Here is a 21,855-nt window from a genome sequence, read left to right on the forward strand (position 1 = left end):
TTACAATCACCTCCTAAGCATGGACATCGCCTCTCATTGTTATGATCATGGCTTTGATGCAAATTCTGAAGTCTGAACATTACGGTGGCAGCTGTGGTGCAGTTTTTTTAGAGCAGCTCAACCTGCACTGCACTGCAAAAAATTAAGAAAGGCAATAAGTCGATCTTTTTGTAGATTCATCCTCATATAAGTCAAGGTAAAAATCAGTGAGAGGTTCACAAATTAATTCCTAGTAAAATATAAATTTTACTCTTAGATTTGAAGGTTTTACTGTTTATTTATTTATTTAGGGTTGCTTTTTAGTTGTAGGCTATGTTTGAGGAGAACATTTGGGAGCTCATGTATGCAATGTTGAAATAATTGACTAAATAATAAACAAAACTGCAAAAGCCTCATTCGGTATTCGGTTTTGGCCTTTCGGCCAACTGTTTAATTTTATTCGGTTTCGGCCAAGAATTTTCATTTCGGTGCATCCCTATTAAACATGACTATAAATCATTATAACAACGTTTATAGGTCATAATAGTTGAAAAAGCACAATAGGTGCCCCTTAAGCCATGAGATAAGTGTGTAGAGTTTTGAAAATTGTGTTCAACGATGAGAAACGAACTAGAGTTTGGTCCACATGAACTGCTGCTGTGCATAGTGTTGTTAAGAGTTTTGCGTTATGTGGCTCCGGTTGTGCCCACTGTGGGTTATCAATTGAAAATAAACTGTAAGTGGATGGGGTAGGCAGGTAGAAATTATGATCCAAATATATTTCTGTTTAACTATGTTCCCTTGCAGCAGTAAACCCTTTCACAACATAAGCATTTGGACGTGAAGGAAGTGGTAGGCTTTTAAATAAGAAGATTTAACAACACCATTCCAAGTTAGCTTCAATTACCCAAGGATTGACATTATATATAGTTTTTTCTATTATAGCTAATTCTGTACTCTTGGTTGGAAAGTTCTTTTTAAAAAATGCGAGTGTTGGCTGGAACAAAATAAGGATGACATTTTAGCAACAGGAGTAAGTAAATCCTAAATATAACTAATCCACAATCCAGGTGCAATCCCTACTTTTTTTGGAGGGGGTTAAATGATGTGCAGTGAATAAACACAGCTGTGGCCGACATTACTCTAGCCTAAGGAGCCGGAGAGCGTCCGTGCATCACTGAGCTTTCCCCTACAGGAAATGCCTGGCCTTCAGTGACTTTGCTGCCAGCGCTGCTCGCAGTTAAGACAGCTGCACGCTCAGTCACACCTCCACCTTCTTACTCAGATCTTGATTGGCAGGAGTGTTACGTCTCTCAGCACTCCCCACTCGGCAAGAAAATAAACCATGCAAACCAGTCGAGCCGCGGCAGCACAGAAGCTCAGGGAGCGTCAGCAAACACAACACTGTTGTTGCTACAGTGATCCTAAAGTTAACCACACTGCCAATCAGGTCAATCACACACACACACACACACATGTTTATTTATTTCATTTTTCTTTTCATCCCCCTGAGTCTGATTCATGTATTCAGACTGCGTACAAGGTCCATTCAGTTCAGCCTCAAACCCCGAGCAAACAGCGGTGCAAAATACGGCACAATACCCTACCTATGCTATTCATGTGACTCACTGAGCCAGGCACAATCCATTCACACGGCTCACACACACACACAAAAGTGCCTCAGGTGTCATAGCGAATGGCCTTTTAAAAAAATTAAAAGTTAACAGGCTCCTACCTGCAATTTGGCGGTGGGTCCAGGGTTATCTCCGCTAGCTCTTTCTGGATTCTGAAACGAGAGAAAGATCTGTGTTATAATCAGACTCACAATCGAAACAGACATAAGCCTCGTTTCCACCGAGTAGAGCGGGTCGGATCGGAGCGGCTCAGAGCGGGACAGCTCACTTTTAAGAATCTCGGTGTTGTTTCCACCGCCGACCCTACCCTTACTGGTAGGGCGGGGTTTAGGCTGGACTGCGATAGCCGCCGCCAGAATGTGGGTCAAACTATCGGGCTGTGGAACAACTGTGGTCAAGCCAACGGTCTCTTGTTTTTGCATGGTCAAACCAGCCGCTTCTTTATTTATTCCCCCGTGTTGTTGAGAGCACAGAGACGGCTCGGTGCAACTGATAGAGACAGTGAGCGAACGGCGCTGGCTGCGGCAGCTTCGTGACATCGTAGCAGTGGGACACAGTGTAGCCAACTGATTCATTTAATGACGAGGAAAAACACCACACAATAAACAGTGCCGCGCTCACATTTTCGCCAAAACACACTGACTCTTCACTCTAGCCGAGGTGACTACACAAGGCGGAAATGATTCTTTCGACCAACTGTGGTCAAGCCAGCGGTCTCTCGTTTTTGCTCGGTCAAACCAGCCGCTTTTTTATTTATTCCCCCCGTGTTGTTGTGAGCGTGTATTTACTACTATCTAGGCTATGGCGTAAACACAGAGACGGCTCGGTGCAACTCATAGAGACAGTGAGCGAACAGTGCTGGCTGCGGCAGCTATGCAGTGGGACACAGTGTAACCAACTGATTAATTTATTGACGAGGAAAAACACCACACAATAAACAGTGCTGTGCTCACATTTTCGCCAAAACACAAGACTCTTGCCGAGGTGACTACACATGGCGGAAATGATTCTGCCGACCAATCAAATGACGGCAGTGTGTAGCTCCGCCTTCTCATGCATTTTCGGCACCCTTTCAGGCGGCCAGTACCCCTACGGAGGAGTACTGAGATCGGGAGCGGCTCAGAGCGGTTAGGTGCGCTTAAACCGTACCCTACCCAACTTTTGGCAAATGAAAAGCCAAACTACCCGGACCGAACCGCTCCGATCCGACCCGCTCTACTCGGTGGAAACGAGGCAATAGACACACACAACATATATATATATAAATCCTGCCTGTGAAATCAATCTGGAAGTGTACACACACTTAATACCTCATTGATTTTCTAATGAGCTCCGGAGCAGAATATCTCCCGTCACACAAGATCAACACATGAATGCACGGGTGAATATTTGCTCTTTTCTTTAACCCATTGATGACTAATGTCAATCTAGGATGCATGTCCTGAGGGTTTTCTGAAAAAATACAACGAATTGTCGACGTCTACCAAAATCTTAATATACACATAGCACATAGCACATAGAAACATGAAATAAAATACATCTAAAAGGTAAGGTTCACAGGTTTTATTTAAACATGCTCCCTTAGCGCTTACAAACCAACACATTTTTCTAAAAATCGTCAAAATTACATGGGGGGGAAAAAAAGAATAAATAATATAAAATATTTAAAAATAATGTGCTAAGTGGTTATATGGCGGTTATAATCCTGCTTCCTTTTAGCATGGATAGTAGTGACTGAGTGTGCAGTGGAGGGATAATGATAGACGGATAGAGGAAGGAAGAGATAGCTTTATTTTATAATTTAGTTCAGTTATCACTGGCACCATAAATCCGACTTCCCAGTACAACTGGAACGCAAACTGACTCCCGCTGTCGGGAGCCGATCAGCTGGTCCAAACGGCTGTATACCACGGAGATGAAACCAAACTGAAACTTAACTATCAACTGGCTGGGCTGAATTTGAGTTGGAGCCCAAAATATAGCCTAAATTCACAAATATTGTTAATAAATAGATGCAATGTGCAAGCATAACTGTTCTGTAATACACTATCGCCGACACAGCCGGCTTATTTTTTAATTTTTTATTTGATTGACGTGATTTTCGGCAAACTACACAACATTTGGGTGGTCACATGCTCTTAAAAAATCAACAAAACCCACCTCATGTGTATTTGAACCAAAGACGGTGCATTCTATGCTGGGCGCGCCATGAAAATTAGCAGCCGTCAACAATGGGTTAACCACTTGAGCATGAATTGATATTGATGTCAAAAGGGGCATGTTAGATAAAGGCATCATATGTGATATATCTGGGCTAATTGGTTTTGCTGCTGGTCATGGTTGTGTCACATAAAAAAAAGCTTTAGTGAATAAAGCCTGGAGAGGTTCCATTTCATCCCTGGTTATGTGTCCAAATTGCGGCTGCTCGCCTCGTAACAGGCACAAAAAAGAGGGACCACATAACCCCTGTGCTCCGTTATCTCCAATGGCTTCTTGTTCACTACAGGATTGATTTTAAATGTTTACTTTTGGCTTTTAAATCATTAAATGGCTCAACACCTAATCATTGAAGTGAACTTCTCCATGTTCACGCTACATCCAGAGCACTAAGGTCCTCCAAACAGCTGCTCCTGGACGTGCCCAAAACAAGGCTCAAAACAAGGGGCGATCGAGTCTTCGGGCGCCGCTGCTGAGTGAACGTGCGGGAAACACTGATACTTGATGCTTGCGTCCTTTGTCAAACAAGTTAAAACGTCACTTTTTTATGTCTATTGTTATTTGTTTACCTTTCATTTATTTATTCTCAATGCATTTATAGAAGTCATTTAATCTGTTGACTGGAATTGAATAATGTAAATAAATTCAATAAAAGACTGATTGCAAATTACCTGCAAGAGGTGAATTTGTACATTTAGCACAGAGGCCACACAGAGGTATAGCTCTAGCAGACAGTTGTAATGACTGTTGTCAGGTTACAGTCTCACACCTACACTTTGTCATGCTGTCTCGTACGCGCTTACCGTGTTTTCTCACTTATCGTTAGCCTCATAGCATAATTGCCTTAATCATATTTACTCTACTCTTACTCTACATCTACTCTATTCTACATCTACTCTACTCTACATCAAATCAAATCAAATCAGTTTTATTTGTATAGCCCAAAATCACAAATACATTTGTCTCAGTGGGCTTTACATTTCATACAATATGATATATGATACAATATGATACAATATGACACCCTGCCCTTACACCCTTAGCTCGGCTGAGAAAAAAAAAAAAGTGTTACAAATATGCCAAAAGTGACATGACGCATTTTTAAACTCAGACATTGAGCATTTTATGTAACTGCACCCAACCCTCTCCCTCCAAACATCAGCATCTCAGACTAAATAAACTCATTCAAAAGTCAACTCAAAACTCACCTCTTTAAGAAAGCATAATTACACCGGACTCCACTCCAAACCTTATCTTTAATTTGTCTGTATTTTGTTTTCTTTTTCTATAAGTATGACTTTCTATATGTTTAATGTAAAGTGTCTTTGAATGACCTCCAATAAAGCACTATATAAATTCTATATAATAACTATAGTAATATCAACTACTATTAACAGTCAAGAGATGACCAATGACTCTGCTATTGGTGTCTGGGGGAACTATCAAGTGTGAATTAATCCAATGTATTACAACACCCCTGCTGCTGCTGTTAATATGCTATAAGGCTACCTCCAGGGCAGCAATGCATCTCACTCAACATGATTTCTGGAATAAAAATAAATAAATAAAAAATCGGCAAAAAATCTGCCATTTTGTCGATGCCGATTTTTCGGAGATGTGCTATAATCGGCCGATTAAATCGGCCAGCTGATATATCGGTCGGACCCTAATTACAACCACTTACTAATTGTTTATCACCACTAACCCCCTGAAGATAGCAGCCACACTTTAAATACAGAACAGGTTTTTCTCCATAATAGTAGTCTATGTGTATAAAAGGCTCTAACATTTATAATGGTTACTGTCGCTTTAAGAGCAGTTGCTCCCAGTCTATAGTGTATAAGTTAAGTTTCGTTTTCTGCCTGTTAGTCCGAGAGAGAGATTCATGCGAGCGCCCAACAGCAGGTGGCTCATCGTCCCTCTGTTACCTGCCTTATTGTTTTATTAGCCCTCCTGCATTTTCACTAAAACACTATGTTTTATTTTATAAAAAATACTCGCAAATGTAGCCTACTTTACATAGACTTTTAGTTGATAAACGGTGTGCACCTCCCTTGGTGCTGACATGGACCTATTATAAGAGGCTGCCCGTAATAAATGTGATGCCGTGGTTGTGTGACGTTGGACCAAAAACTCTCCGTGAAGTCGGAGTAATCCGCCCCCCGGCACTCGTTCGGCTTCCTCTCATAAGGACCAGGCTCTGTACAGCGGCCGCTTATGCTGTCAAGCGCCCGCCTCCCCCGTTCTTTCGCATGTTTAGCCACTAGGGGTGTGAACGTTTACAAAAATGCCTAACCGTGTACACGACACATTTTTTTTCGTGTACACGGTTAACCGTGACGTCATTGTCCTCGTGCCCCCGCCGTCTTGTAGGCGCGCGCGAGCACACACACACACATAGGCGTTCGTTCGCCTGTAAACACACAATTGACATGAACTACGCTCGTTTACACACCTCTTATAATAGGTCCATGGTACACACACACACACACACACACACACACACACACACACACACACACACACACACACACACACACACACACACACACACACACACACACACACACACACACACACACACACACACACACACACACACACACACACACACACACACACACACACACACACACACACACACACACACACACACACACACACACACACACACACACACACACACACGTTCGCCGTCATAATCGCGCTTCATTCATTTCCTGATTAATATAGCCTATCGCTTTCTACATGTCCACGTTAAATGCATGTTGAACAGGTGTTATAAAGTTCGGGCTACTTACGAGCGTAGTTCACGTCAACCGGGTAACTTTAATCTTTAGGTTATCTTTCATCACTCTTACATGGCTGTGAGTCGAGTCCCAGCACGGCGACTCCCCGTGTGTGTGTGTGCGCCGATACACACACTCACTCACTCACACACACACACTCGCCGAGGGACAGACAGATTCTCGGCAGACTAGCTTTTATCCTCCCCAATTAGTTTATTAGTGATGTAAAATCAATAAACGCATGTCTCCAGAACATATTTAAAAACTTTGAAATTTAAAGAAAAAAAAAAAAAAAAAAACGGTTTTCGTTTATTGATTTTTCCTAAACGGTTATGATTTACTAAACGGTTACACGTGTACACGTGTACACGTGCACACCCCTAGTAGCCACTAGCCTTCCTCTAATAAGGACCAGGGCAGGCTGTGCTGTGTACAGCGGCCGCCTCCCCCGGTCGTTCGCCTGTGTAGCCTTCTTCTCATAAGCATGGACCTACAAAAAAGGTCCATGCTATGAACGACGGCCACCATCGCGTCTTTCGCGCCCCCTCCACCCGCTCGTTCGGCTGTCATAAGAGCAGAGCCCTCGTCTTTTTTTCTCCCCCTCTCGTTGTTTTCACATGGCGATAAAAGTAAACACACACAGGACACACTGCAGACTACGTCACAGGTGCACGCCCAGGAGACTCTGGTTGGGAGGGGGGAGTGAGTGAGTTGTCAATGCATGTGAGTCTGTGAGGCAGAGGGGCAGAGAGCCACAGGAAAGAGCGAGAGAAGCGAACACCAGCGAGTTTGCCGGTGGCGGCGGCTAAAAAAAAACACATTATGTGCCAGTTTGTATTCGATGGTCGCGATAGGGTCGTTTTATACATCCCCTGGAGAACATCTCGCGATACATCGCATATATTCGATATATCGCCCAGCCCTATTTAAAACCTTTCTAAATGTGTTTCTAGTTCCGCCAAATACAAGTCATCCTTCTTTTAGGGCTGGGCGATTAATTGCATTTCAATAGTCCATTTCAATTTATATTACTGCTTCCCTTGATCATGAAGACAAAATAATCGTAATAAAATTATCATTGAAGCTCCCCTTTCTCAACCCCACACCGCTCCTAAAATTCACAAACTTTTCGCCTTTACTGTTGCAGTCTCGACTCCAAAAACGTTGTTCTGTGTTCTCACCCCCCAAAGGCCCATTCTGAGCCAGGAAAAACCCTGGTTGTGCCAAAGCAAATTGATTCAGGTAGAAAAACTTCTATCATACATGTTGATGAACTACCAACATATGAAACCATGTGATGATTTTAACTGAAGATTAGCCTGAATTGCTGAGAGAGGTAGTTTTTTCTCAAATTGTGGCAGTGGGGTAAAGTGAGACAAATGCTGTGGGGTAAAGTGAGACAGTGTCTATGCCCTCTTTTAATGAATCCATTATATTTGAGGTAGCAAGGAGACTAGTTTGAATAAGACAAAAGACAATGTGGGCTGGAGGTGGGGGTTGATCGTTGAAGGGGTGTCACAGGGCTGTACAGTGCGACAGTTTTTCACCTACGGCAATTACCGGAAGGAGACGGCACATTACCGCAGTTAAGTTAGCGCGTGTACAAACAGAACATTTCCTGTGCGCCTTCACATTAAAAGCCTGTTACTAGCCAAACGTGAGTTGACTTTTATTTTGAAGCCGGTAAGAACAGTAAGTTAGCGCTTTTTTCTAGCTTGAAAGGCAACTCATTCAGCTGCAGCGAGCAGTCAACAGTAGCCTAGTCTATTTAAACAAAGTTTTAAATAAGCCACTGAAAAGCTACTCCCAACACATTCAGAACAACCTATTTAATTTATCCTAAATTGTACCAATATGTATACTTATTTATTTAATAGGCTATGTTTAATGTTTTGAAGTTTGGTTTTAATTAACAGAAGGACATTATAATAATAATAATAATAATTCTGAATCAGCAAAAAATTGCAATTGGCAGGTTAGATTCTTTTTTCTAAATTGCAATCAGTGCACCCCTATTCATTTTTCCATAATTATTACTGCACACACTAGGATATAATATTAATTGAGAATCTCAAATGAGACCAAGATGACATGCTCAAAGGTAATTAGAGCGAAATGCAAGGGTTAAGTTTATGCAAGTTTTCGATCATACTTTGTGTGCTACCAAATTTATTTTTGTGCTACTGATTTTTTTTGCTTGTTAACACCAGTGCTACCACCTAAAAAAATAAGCGTACAGCCCTGTGTCAGCAAGGGCATGGTTTGGCACTTATGTATGTGGGGGACAGGAGAGTGACCTTTAACATCAATAGACTCCAAGTAATATGTATTTAATCAATGAATGATCCCAATAAAACAAATGCAGAAAAATATTAATCAAAGACTGAAAAGATGGAAAAAGACAGCTGGGTCTAGTCCTGTGTTTTGAGTCCCAGGCTGTTCTAGCTGGTTCTGATTGTTCTTTGCTCTGACCCCCAGACACTAGCTGGCTCTAAGGGTCCTGTGTTCTGACCCTCAGGCTGTGTTTTAATCTAACTGGTTCTATCTGTCATTTGAATGTTAATTATTGAATATGAATTATATGTTGTATTTGATCAGAGTTACTTTCAAGTGTTTAGAAATTGTTTTTGCTTAATTGACCAAACCCCATGATTCTGTTAGTCCGACATTAGTTTCGGGATATTTGGTTTTCAAGCTAGCTGTCAGGATTCTAACTGTTACAACATGTGTTGTTATGGTAGTTTCAGAGCTTACCCCACAGCTGGGGTAAAGTGAGACACAAGACAACTTTTTTTTAAACAATAATATTTTCACTGCCCTTTGTCTTGAATAAATTCTGCTAATGCCCATTTCTAGGAAACATCCTGAATTAATGGGAAATGTGTAAATTTGACTGATAAATCATTTTAGCTCGCTTAGAGGGGAACAAATGTAAAAAGTGTCTCACATTACCCCGTTCTCCCCTACATTCAATTAAACATTCCCATTTGGATTCCAAGCACGCTGGTATCCTTGTCGCATGTTATCCTGATATCTTTCCCAGCATTTTGTGTGTATCAACACTCACATCATAGGCTGTATAGAGCAACCAGTGAGTTTGTGGGAGGTTGGTAGTAGTGACACACAACGGTGCATTGTAAAAGTGAAAAGGTTAGGAAAACTCACATTTTCAAGGCAATGGTCTTCACTAGATTTTTGAGTTTTGAGGCCAACTAAAAATCTTAAGTTTTAATGGGAACTGCCTCAGTATTTCCCACACATAGGCTCTACTTGGGTGGCCCACCCAGTTAGATAAAACCCATATTCTATTATTTAAAAGGTGTCTCGGGGGAACTTTCAGTTTGTGTTAATTCTAGCGTCCCCTTTGGACAAAAGCAGTACTGTTTTTACTATGCCAGCTGTTGTTCCTGGGTGAGCGTACCCATGACAAAGGGATTAAGAAAAATAGCATTCTTTGCACTGAAGGTCTCGTAACTGTTAATGCTGAAAATGCGTGTGAATGCTGAAACAGCTTACGCTAAACTGGATAGCTGAGTATGAAGATTTGAACAAGTTTAAAAAAGTCATAATTATGTAAAAGAAATTTAAAAGGGGTTGAAAAGTGGAATATATAGAGGTTTGAATAATATGTCTTGCTGAAATTATCAATAAATTGAAAGACATGGATAAAAAACTTAAAATTGTGAAATAGTAATTTAATAGACTTGAAGCTAAACTACATTGATGGCTTGAATTTATATCAATCAGCTAAAGGAGTATGAAGATGTAATATCATTTATGATCACCAGAGGAAAAACAATTAGACTGTTTCAGAAAAATTTAAAAAGTTCCTCAGAGCACATTTAAAAATAATAATAATTTAAAAAATAATTAAAATCAAATCAAATGTAATCAGAGATAGTGCTATCGTGGTGCAGCCATGTGCGCGGCCAATGCTACAGGTGTTTGTGGTGTAAGTTGGTGTAAAAGTTGATTCTGTACAAATGAAATGTACAATGGTCTGGTAGGAGCAGGCTAGAGTTTTAGTTGGCCTCAACACAAAAAATATCAGACATTGACGGATAGTTGCCTTGGAATTTAGATTTTTTCTTTTACATATACAGTGCTAGAAATATTTGTTTGTCTAGTGTACACAATAAAAACAACCAAAAAGAAAAGTACACACTGCTGCTACTCCCTTATGTGAGCATTGTCAGTGTAGTGAGAAATGAAATAAACAAATAGGTAACTGACTAAGAGGCCAACTGATGAAGGATGTCAATGACAAGCCTTCATCATGAAAGGAAAGATGATGATACATAACAGGGTAAGGGCATCCAAAGGGGGAGGCGGCCATTCTCCTTTTGAATTTTTCTCTGTAGGGAAATGACTGCACACGACTCGCTCCGGGAAGGAAGAGAAAACACAACACAGCCTGTAACACAATCTCCATAGTTATGGAGGCCTGCTCAGCTTGAGTACGTGCTGTGTAATTTTATCTTCACTTTTTTTTCCTGAGGTGGCACATTTGGACGGCTGAAGCTGTGGACCTAGTTAGAGAGAGAGTGGTGCAATGAGTGAGACCGGGGGGAATCCAAAGGGGAAAAGGACTGATTCTACTGCTGGTACATGGGCTCTTTACCCAGACACTTTGCCTGCGTTCCGAATCGCATACGTTCTACTATCTACTATTTAGGATGGTTAGAAAGACCGAGATTTTTAGTGTTGAAAACAGCATCCGATTTGGCGATTCTGACCCAGAATCTAGTGCAGACCTGATTATTTTTATCGTTGGATGTAGTATGTAGAACAGATAAAAGAAAGAGTATGCGATTCGGAACACAGGGTTTGCTTTCTCTAATGCCCCTGCTACACTCACTGCCTCTGATAGTCCTGTGAGACACTGCGAGCATTAAACCATTACCCTGACTCTGTGTGCACCCGAATGATGCAAACAAGTCAATATCATCGGAGCACAGTTTTTAATGATGGAAAAACACCGACTTTGGCTTGGTGTGTGTGTGGAGCAGTCCATGATTTATTACAGGAACCGGGCACTGAAAAGGCGACTAAATAACACTGTGCCTGTCAACCTTCCTATAAAGCGGTTAGCCTCAAGGTCCTTATTTTTTTTTTATGTCGCTGCCATCTTTGAAAGTCTGTCTGGAAGCATTCACAGTTGACTCCATTGAAATGATTATTATCTCTATGACAGCAGGAGTGTTCAACCTGCCTTTGATTGTGGCCATATGTTTTTTTTTTATTTCTTTTTTTTACATGGTCAGACAAACTAGTTAGCAAACTCAACTTCAAACCCTCTTTCAATCATTTTAAATAGAATGGCTGTGATCAACACCAAACAATGTTCAATTCAAACATCGATGTTTGGACGTTGCATCGATGCAGTTTGATCGTTCGCAAATCAATCGATGGATCGATCTACATCGATGGATCGTTACACCCCTACCTTACAGCTGCCAGTAAGCGTCACAGTCAAGGGAATAATAACGTCTCTCTTTTCTCAACAGCTTTGGTATCAGCATCTAACACGCGAGCTGCACTGGAACTGCTTAGCAAGCTGAGACCCCAATCAGATAACAACTGCTGTTACTCTGTGCCATCCAATGCCAACCTGCCATGAGGCAACTAGAGTCAATCAGTGCTCTGTTGCATCAGTGAACGGGTGTAAAAACACCAGGGCCACATTTTAAAGTGGAAACTCCTGGCATTGTTTGCCACCCTATTCTTTTGGTTTAACTATGACCCCGTTTCCACTTGGCATTAACATCTGGTTTTTGTCATCTGATCACATGAATACAGCTCTATCTACAGGTGGAAACAGTCTGAAGACGCATTGAGATCGGATCACAAAAACCACAATCAGAGGTGGTTTACGTCGCTTGTGTCCGATGTGTCCGCATTCAAATTGAAGTGTAAACAGCAATGTGACTCTTGTCCACATTATGGACCTCCTACTCAACTGCCGCCCCCTGTCTGAGCGGAAATACGTTAAACATGCATCACTGGCTGGTTAGTTGCATCCGTCAGTATTGCAAATGACAAGCCTCTGTTTTCATTTCACTGCGTACGTCTGAAAACACGGAAAACGCTGCTATTGACTGCTGCGCTGCAAGGCAACAACTTCCTGTTCTTATCTGCTTAAAAATAAAAGTCAACTTGTGTTTGGCTAGTAACAGGCTTTTAATGTGAAGGCGCACAGGAAATATTCTGTTCGCACATGCAGTAACTGAACTGCATAGAGCTGTTAAGCGGAAGTGGCGGAATTACGGGGCATGGGACCTCTCGGCTGAAAAAAAATTAATGGGAATCTATGGAAAGTAATCTACTATTTTCTGGTCCCAGTCATTAAATACCTTGGATTACATTATAACATTATATGTTTTGTATGGGTCTAAATGATAATTTTTCATGTGAAGAGTTTGATGGTATGTTGTATGATTATTCGTCTAATGGCTTTTGAAATTTTTTTACGAGAACAACTACAAGTCTTGTCGCCTCTGTGACGTCACCTCAACACATTCCCTCCACTTCTCGACTGACAGTGCTAATGCTAATGCTAATGGCTGGCGTGGACAACGCCAACAATCTCCCCAATCGAGAAATTGAAACTCTCCACATGTCCACTTGTGTAGTGGTTTTCGCCACGCTGAAGACTTTTGTCTTGTCCTTGAAAGAAGGCAGTAAAGTGCATTATTGACACAGCCATGTTTCTGAGCTAAGCGGGTGCGAGTGGTGGTGACGTATAGCATAAGTGTCAAGAGCAGCTAAGAGCTGTAGTCCACAAAAGCGCTCTGCACAAAACCTGACCGTATCCAGCTTCTACTCGCTAAATTGTTCCATTCTTTGCACGAAAAAATACCATCTAAATCCATACAAAACATATGTGTAATCGAAGGCATTTCATGACTGGGACCAGAAAATAATACATTTCTTTCCATTGACTACCGTTGTAATTTTTCGAGCCGAGAGGTCCCATGTCCCGGAAGTAAGCCACTTCCGCTTAACAGCTCTATATAGAAAGCTGTGTACTGGTGGTGGTGACAAGAGTCTATCAGACGTTAGAAAAGCCGCCCGGGGAGCACACATCTTTCACCAGCCAAAGTGGTGTAATAACTTACTCACCTAAGAGTTTTTACTTTTATATACTATCTATGATATTTACCCACATTTGGCGAGTGTTAATGTAGAGCCCTCTAAGCAGTGTTGTGTATCGCTCCTCCTTGTCTAAATGAGACAGTAGCCTATCTCGTCAACCTAGACTGGTAATTATCTATCTAATTAACAGTGAGCACATCATTTCCCAGCAGCCTTTAAGATCTCAAGAAGGCAGTCCATTTGTCAGTGGTATAAAGCAAGCAGAGCGGTGACGTGTGTGAACACAACTGACAGCTCCAAACAGCTATCCACACACAATGAAGCACATTTCAGAACCTGATATTTCTCTATATATATTTGGTGTAAGGAGAACTCAACACAATGTTTCATTGAGAGGACATGTGGGGACAGAGATGTAGCTATACCTCTTTGCGCTGGTGGAGAGCTTGGCGGCGGTCTTGCTGGAGATCTTAGCCTCCTTCTTCTTGGGCTGGGTCTGGTGCTCAGGGCCAGGCTGCTCCGGTGGGGCCGCCTCCCTCTGCTCTGCATCAGAGCTGCCCCCACTGGTGTTAGGGCTGTCGTCCGGCCTCGGCTGCACCTCACTGGACATACTGACACTGCACACACATAGAAAACAGTCTTATGCTGAATCCATTTATTTAATTTTTTACTTATTTATTGATTTATTTTTATTGATTTATTTTATTTTATTTTATTTTATTTTATTTTATTCATACTCGAGATATTGAGGGGTGGACCCTCATTTGCAAAGATGTCGAGAAACAAACAATAATATGTACATCAAATACACAACAAGCTGGTAAAGAAAAACATTTTAGACACACAGGTGTAGAGTGGCTGGAAATAAAATAAAATTGGTAAAAGTACAATACGGCCTAATTAAAACAGTTACAGTTAGAGTTTGGTAGATTTAAGATAGTATGTTTGAATTGGTTAAAGGATATCATGGTATTCATTTTAATTTGTTGCTGTAAGCTGTTCCAGGAGACAGGGGCACTGAAACATAACAACACACACTCTATACTGCAGGGTCTTTCATCTGGATGGCTCTAATTAACCAATGTTACAATGGAGTGTGATCGTAACCACGTCAACCACTGTCGAGAGGAGAATGACTTTGTGAAGGCGAGACACTGCAGGTGAATAGTGTAAAGATTTTAATTCATAGATATCATCATAAAACTTTGCTGGTCGATTACTGACATTAAAACAATTATTTTTTTGTATTAAAAATTATTTCAGAAATCTTTGAACACATATGCAAATGTTGGCAAAATCGAACTGATTGCAGATGTTGGATAAAGCCAGGGTTTTAATCTTTATTTTATTTTGACAACGCCAAAGTTTTTACAGAACAGATTTTGGCTACAGGCTTTTTCATCTTATAAATAATCAAATACTGTGTCTTAGATATGCATTCAGTGATAAATCAAGGCACAAATCCAGTTAATGTGAATGCAAGATTATACTGGACTGCATGATGCTACTGTTACAACTAATCTGTATAGCCTACAGTTTGCAGGCTTGCTCTCTCTCTCTCTAAGCTACCTCTCGTAGGCTTTGTTTATGTAAAATGAGGGTTAACAGATTATTTCTCTATTTTAGCAGCAAGACGTGCATCAGGGTAAGAAGAGAGGTGGATGAAGTGATGCTCCCTGTCCCATCATGCCTAGTGCCTACTGTACAAGCCTGTGTGGCAGTGTACAGTATGATCTGGGGTTGCTTCAGTTGGTCAGGTCTAGGTTCTAAGCAACCTAATGTGCCAAATAAAGCTTATCAAAATGTGTTTAGGACGAATATGTGCCGTAATCAAAGCTAAAGATGGTCCAACGAGATATTTGAGTGTGTGACTTTTTTTTGGGGCCCGGGCAGTGTATTGCTAAAAGAGAAATACAGGAATATATCACTGACGTTCTTATATTCAATTCTTGGATAGTCCACCCCCTCCCCATGTCATTTGGAAATAATGCATGTTGTTGTTTTGCTGTGTTTCTTTTCCTCTTGTGAAGGCAATTTTGCGCTAATGAACAATGCCAGTATACTGTATAACAGCTTGGATAAAAAGTGGTCTTATAATAGCTGGGGTGCTTTTATACCTGATGGTTTTGAGCAGTGTTTTTCTGAAACAGGGAGCATTAACATTCCCCCTGTCGTCTCACTTTGTTTAGGCATGTGAACAACACTGCATCAATCTCTGATGTGGAACAAAACAAGCCAGCCGAGATTGCATTGGCCCCGCTTCCATTCAAACCTCGGAGCAGTTTCATTTTGCACTCAAAACCCAATCAACCCCGCAAACTGAACCAAACACTCTACAAATCTACTGTTCTGTGCACTTTCCTATAATGTTTAATGTACACTGTGCTTTATTGTCTGCTTATTTTATTGTTTGTTTGCCATTGTCTGTCTATTCATTCTTACTATGTGTTACAGTATTTTCTGAGTCGACTATGTTGTTTTGTAAGTGCATTTTATATCTGTAATTTTAGGTTGCCTTTTACATATCTGGCAGGGGACAACAGATGAAAACTAGCCTCTTAGGCTAACGGCCTCCACACACATCCTACCTCTACTGCGCGTCTACTGCACGTCTACGTCTGACTTTTTTTTCACCGACCGTGTAATCAACCTAGAGAGGCCACAGATCCAACCTGTGCCGCGCTGCCTCAGGAGGAAGAGCCTATTTTTTTCTGAGAGCCGTGCGTCTCTCTCGGGTCTCTCTGCTTTAACTGATACAGAAATAGGCCCAATCTAGATCCACCCCCTACACCCTTTCCCTATCCACTATCCCTCCGTTTGCGCGTTCGCGGGGAGGGCCCGCCATATTGAGTGCCGTCCCAATCCACCAAGCCTCGAGTGTAAGTGGGTTATAAAGCCCTCGATTACCGAGTCTGCATCGATGGAGGCTCAGCCCTACGTTTGACACAGGTGTCCGCTAATCAATTATGTCCGGAATGGAAGAGTTGAAATGACAAATGAGAGTTCCATGGAGTTTGTTTCCCGAATTATAAATTAAACATGCTCTTACCTCAAACAGACATTTGATTGATTATTTTTTGCATAGCCCTAAATGACGGAACCAGAGGGTATCCTACAATATCGGAACGAACATGTTGTTTTACAGTTGTTGAATTGACTATGCCACTTGTCTACCGTTAGTGTATTTTCAGGACCGTGGATAAAAGATAAAACGAAGCAGATGAAGAAAATGCCCACAAGTTAATAAGGGACAGTGATTATTATTTCCTTAAATTGTTAGTAAGATTTGTGTTTCTGTTAAAGCCGATGAGGGGTAGTAATAGCGGCGGTGACGTCAGTCAGCTGGAGCGCATGACTTTTTTTATTTATGACCACCCTTGCAGTGCATTATAATTTATGCACGCTGATTAACTGCCGCGATTCGCCGGTCGTAATGGCAGATTAACGTATCATGACAAGTGGAATACATGCCTCAGCACAATATTGTTATTTTCCCTGGTTTTATATGCTGCTGTGCATGTAAACTAAAAGGATAATTTAACAGCGGATTAAACACCCGTTTTCTCCACTACAGACTGAGCTGGTAAAATTTAGAATATGCAGTTAGAAAATATTTAACAACAAATAAATTATGCAGCCAAAAAAGCATAGGAGTGAGTTTGTTTTTATTCAATACTACATTTTACTCTCACATGCGTAGCCTATGAATGTAAAGAGTGTTTCAGGTCAAATATAAATGTGGTGGAATGTTATTTTAGGGTGAGAAATAAAGACTTAACAAACTAGTGTCTCTAGGTTTCTTCCTGTTTCCGTCTGACAGAGGCGAGGGCTTGCCAAAGCCGCACCGTTGTTATACCCTCGCCCTTAATGATCGAGTGGCACTCCACAGCCGCGAGTGTGACTCCACACTCGCTCACGGAGTGTAAGTGCCTAGGGAGTCATTTGGGATTGGGCCATATTCTGCTGGGAGTCATATTGACTTCATACCATGGACATATAAAGAAATGGACACCGGATTGAAACACGGCGCCCATTCATTCCTATGAAAGCTGCTCATTGGCGCAGAGAAGCAACAAGGAAGCATAATCCGGAAATTCCATGCGGCCCGGAAGCATGACGTAGTATGGACGTAGCTGCATTATGGACCTATCAAGAAAGAGGGCAGCAAGCGTAGCGGACTGGAGGCGGGTGTCTCGTTCTGTAGCATCTAGCCTGGCGAAAACAAACTGAAAGCCGTTAAAAGCCGTTGGGCTAATAAAACGCTTGAGGTGGCGTTTTGAAATGAGAAAACTTCCATTTTAATAGTATATGGTCTAAAGATAAGTATGAGCCTATGATTGATATCCAGAAATGTTTTGCAGAGACAAAATCTTGTTCGCCACTTGTACTGTGTGGACAGAGAAATCTGCCTACGGGCCGCATAAAAATAAGCTCCTCCCCCAACCATGCAATACCAATGGCTTGGCCACATGTCCATGCTGGCTGCTAGGAGAAGGCACAGTCCTGGGGGCCTGCTTCATACCACAGGGCTCCAGAGTGCGCCTAATTTGGGCGCACATGCGCCCAAAAATCTGTGGAGTGCGACCAGATATTTCCACTGGTCGCACCAGTGCACCTGAAATTGATCACGTCATATTAAATGTAATATTGGGTGTTATGCTGCACGATTCATCTAATTGCGATGTGAGCAGCTAGTGCAATTACATAACCGCAAAATTGGCTGCTGCGATTGCGATTCAATGTAGGATAAATGTGCGCGCGTGTGTCTATACGTTCCAACTGCTCCTCTCGTCTTTTTGGTAGCGCCCCTCTGACAGTGTGTGTGTGTGTGTGTGTATCTGCGCGCGCACCTACACGGCGTGCAAGACGGTTGCCGAGTCGACAGCAGAGTAAACAAACAAACATGGACGCCGACGCGCAGCAGCATCCACGCTGAACTTTGACGGAAAACAAAGGCATATAAAAGAGTTGCCTACCATGAACTGTCTTTGGGTTGAAAAAAAACTCCTTCAACTCAGTATCCGTCTACCTGTAGTCCAAAAAAATAAAAAAAATGCGCACAGCTGCTGCTGCAGACGGGCTCGGAGAGTCGGCACCGTGCGCATCAACAGTCATTCAAAGCAGCGGTAGTTATCATACAACCGGACGGTGTAGAAAGTCCTGTCAGTTAAAAATAGTTATCCAGTTTTCAAATCCATGTTAAAATCGGCAGGATATAGCATGTGATATAGAGCTAGTTAGCTTAAAAAAAAGTTGCTAACGGTGTCAAATGTGTTAAAATAGATAGTAGCCTAACTATGGAATTATGACCTGTTTAACATCCTATCTTGAGCTCTGATCATCTTATGGGCAATTAAAGCAATAATACCAGTTATCTTTCAACAAAATAATAGAAAAGTATGGATAGTGGTATCGATAAAGACCCGGATCGATAAGGAGACTCGATAATGCTTATAGAGACTATTGTCTTTGGAGGAATGCATTTATTTTAATGGGGAAGTATTTTTTTTTTTATTACATTTTTTAACTATAATTTTTATTATTTTGAAAACAGTATAGGCCTAGTAGAAGCTTTATTTTTTATATTTTCACTGATTCTTAATATGTGCTTGTTTTAAATTGAGATCAGGTATCGAAGCTGTCAATATTCTCAAATCTTCCTTGAAAACCAAGAAAGTAGGATCATAATAGCCTACCATTTATTATATTGCATCGCAAATCGCAATATTGGCCACTATAATCGCATTTCTCCAATTCATGCAGCACTAATTTGGTGCACCCAAAATATATGCTGGTGCACCTAGATGAAAAAGTTAGGCGCACCGGTGCACCCAATGAAAAAAGTTAGTCTGGAGCCCTGTACCAGCAGCTTTCGCTGTAGTTTCACCATTTCCTGGTGTGTCCCTTTCAAAATAAAACTTGGCAAAAAAAAGGCAATGCAGTGTTTCCCCTAGAATTTTTTTTAGGCCCGGTGGTAAGAGCTGATCAAGAGTATGTGCGCCGTGTGCGTACCAAATTTCTAGAAGAAATTGACCTAAACGAACCCCATTTGGGATGAGCCTCTTTTGACAGCCAGTTAAGAATGAGGGCATAGGGTTATGCTTTCACATTCAGTACGTTTGTACATTTGGTGTTTCTCACAGGATTTTTAGATCCTGCTGGGTGAGAATGGACCTTCTAGGGAGTCTGGGGGCATCCCCCTTCAGAAGAAAACCTTATCCTTTTAAAGTATATGCATCAATCTGGTGCACTTTGAGAGGCGAAATCTGATTAATTCTGTGCTCTGTAAACAATGTCATATGTCCTGCCTATAACTATTTTCTGTAATAATTTGGAGACACAAGCCATGTCAACTATTGAAGAAAAACACGTGGATTTCAATAAAACAATAAACACTAAGATCTCATATAGACAGGTCCTGTATAGTACTCATTTCTGGAATAATCTGAATCACCTCACCTTGAAGCTATAGCCTATTGAAACATTTTTTTTTTATGCAAATAGCCTTGTTGAAAATAAATTAATTAACATAGGCTACACATCATGATTAGCCTATCAACATGTCTGCTACATAAGGCAAATTCCCTATTCCGACCATTATATTTAATCTAGCCTATTTCTCAATTTAATACAAAAAAATAAAGCAGGCCTACAATAGCCAGCTGTTTTCAAGATAACTTAACAGTTAAAACAATAAATAAATTAATATGTCCCTTGAACATAAATTAATGCTTTTCTGAGAATGTCAAAGTCAGTAGCAGTGTGGCACTTCAGTAAACTTACTGAAACGAGTGCATGCCGTTTTTTCTGCGCTCTCTGCTGTTGATACAGATTGGGTGTGTTGCCACGGCGACGTAACGATTTTAACTTTCTATGTTTTGCTCAGCACTTTTTCCTGTTCAACGTCCCTGTTACTGAGTCCTTAATATCTCCATAGAGCAGACGCTGGGTTTATTTTCGCCACTAGTTCAACGTTTGCTTGCTAGTCATGCTCCTGCTCATTGGCTTCCGTGTTTAACAAGTGCGCACCGAATGCACACGCGCATCGCGCCGCGCACAGACACACATGCAGACACACAGATCAGCTGATGGGATGATCAAACGAGAGGTTGTAAAGACAGGCGCACACAAGGGGCAGTTTTTTTTAAGTCAGGCTGCTGTTGGCCTGGCGAGGGGTCCCGTTGGCCTGGCGGCCCCGCCAGGCCTGTATAATGGTAGGGGAAACACTGCAATGGGGCACACGGATTACTGTCGAGACTCATTAGACTCAATATAAATCATATGCACAGGGCTCCAGACTGCAACCAAATGCTCGCATTTTGCGACCATTTTTTGAAACAATGCGAGTACTTTTAAATCTAGGGGCACGTGCACGCCCGGAAAATTCGCCGAGATTTGTTTTCATTGAGAGAGAGAGAAGGGACTGTCCGCGAGTGATCAGTAGCCCCTTTTACACAGCCAGTGAAAGCCGGGAATATGCCGGAATTTCGGCCCTCCGCCCTGCTGTATAAATGCGACCGTTGCGGAACGAGGGAAGAAAGGTGCGAGAGATTGTTCCGTGAATTTTACTACCTCGGGAGTGCTCAATCCAAACCCCCACGCTTCATTTTGCAGAGTTTATGAGTCTATTTCTGCCCAGGGGAAGTTGTACAATGGGAAAGCTAGGCTAGGCTAAGCTAGGCTAGGCTAAGCTAGGCTGCGACCGGATCGCCGCCGCTATTATTATCCTAAGTCTGAGCGTATATCCACACTTTATTTCAGTCTACAGTAACGTGACTTCACACACTGTGTGTATGTGTATGTGTTGTCTGATTGGCAGATCTCTGCCCTTACAAAGAGACTCGCTCACAGCCAACCTGTCACACACACACACACACAGACACAGAGGTGAAGCAGTGAGCGGATTGATTTTGTCAGTTTGGTTAACAGTCCCAGTGATGTTGGACTCAGCGCTTAGCGAGATCAAACGGCACATCGTGGGGACAGTAAAATACGGCCCTCTTACTGCAAGCTCCAGCACTTCTGCTCTCAATTCACCAGCCAGTGTTGTTGTTGTAAAGCAGCTGACCGGCGCGGCGCTAAATGTTTACGTCACACCTGACGCTGTTTACAAGCACCACTTTCATTCCGGAACGCTGTGT

The 21,855-nt window shown here is 41.8% G+C and overlaps 1 protein-coding gene across 1 annotated transcript in view; it reads right to left on the minus strand.

Annotated features, from left to right (window-relative positions):
- LOC307264630 (ubiquitin-conjugating enzyme E2 E2-like) overlaps positions 1–21,855 on the minus strand; it is an 81,358-nt gene that overhangs the window by 54,141 nt on the left and 5,362 nt on the right. Inside the window, exons 2-3 of the mRNA XM_080046075.1 lie at positions 14,140–14,331; positions 1,715–1,765 (exon numbers count right to left, since the gene is read on the minus strand). Of these exons, the coding sequence (XP_079902201.1) occupies positions 1,715–1,765; positions 14,140–14,324 (236 nt within the window). The 5' untranslated portion in view covers positions 14,325–14,331. The remainder of the gene's footprint in view (positions 1–1,714; positions 1,766–14,139; positions 14,332–21,855) is intronic.

This window comes from Ammodytes marinus (genome assembly GCF_949987685.1).
Source record: "Ammodytes marinus genome assembly, chromosome: 17".
NCBI lineage: Eukaryota > Metazoa > Chordata > Actinopteri > Uranoscopiformes > Ammodytidae > Ammodytes > Ammodytes marinus.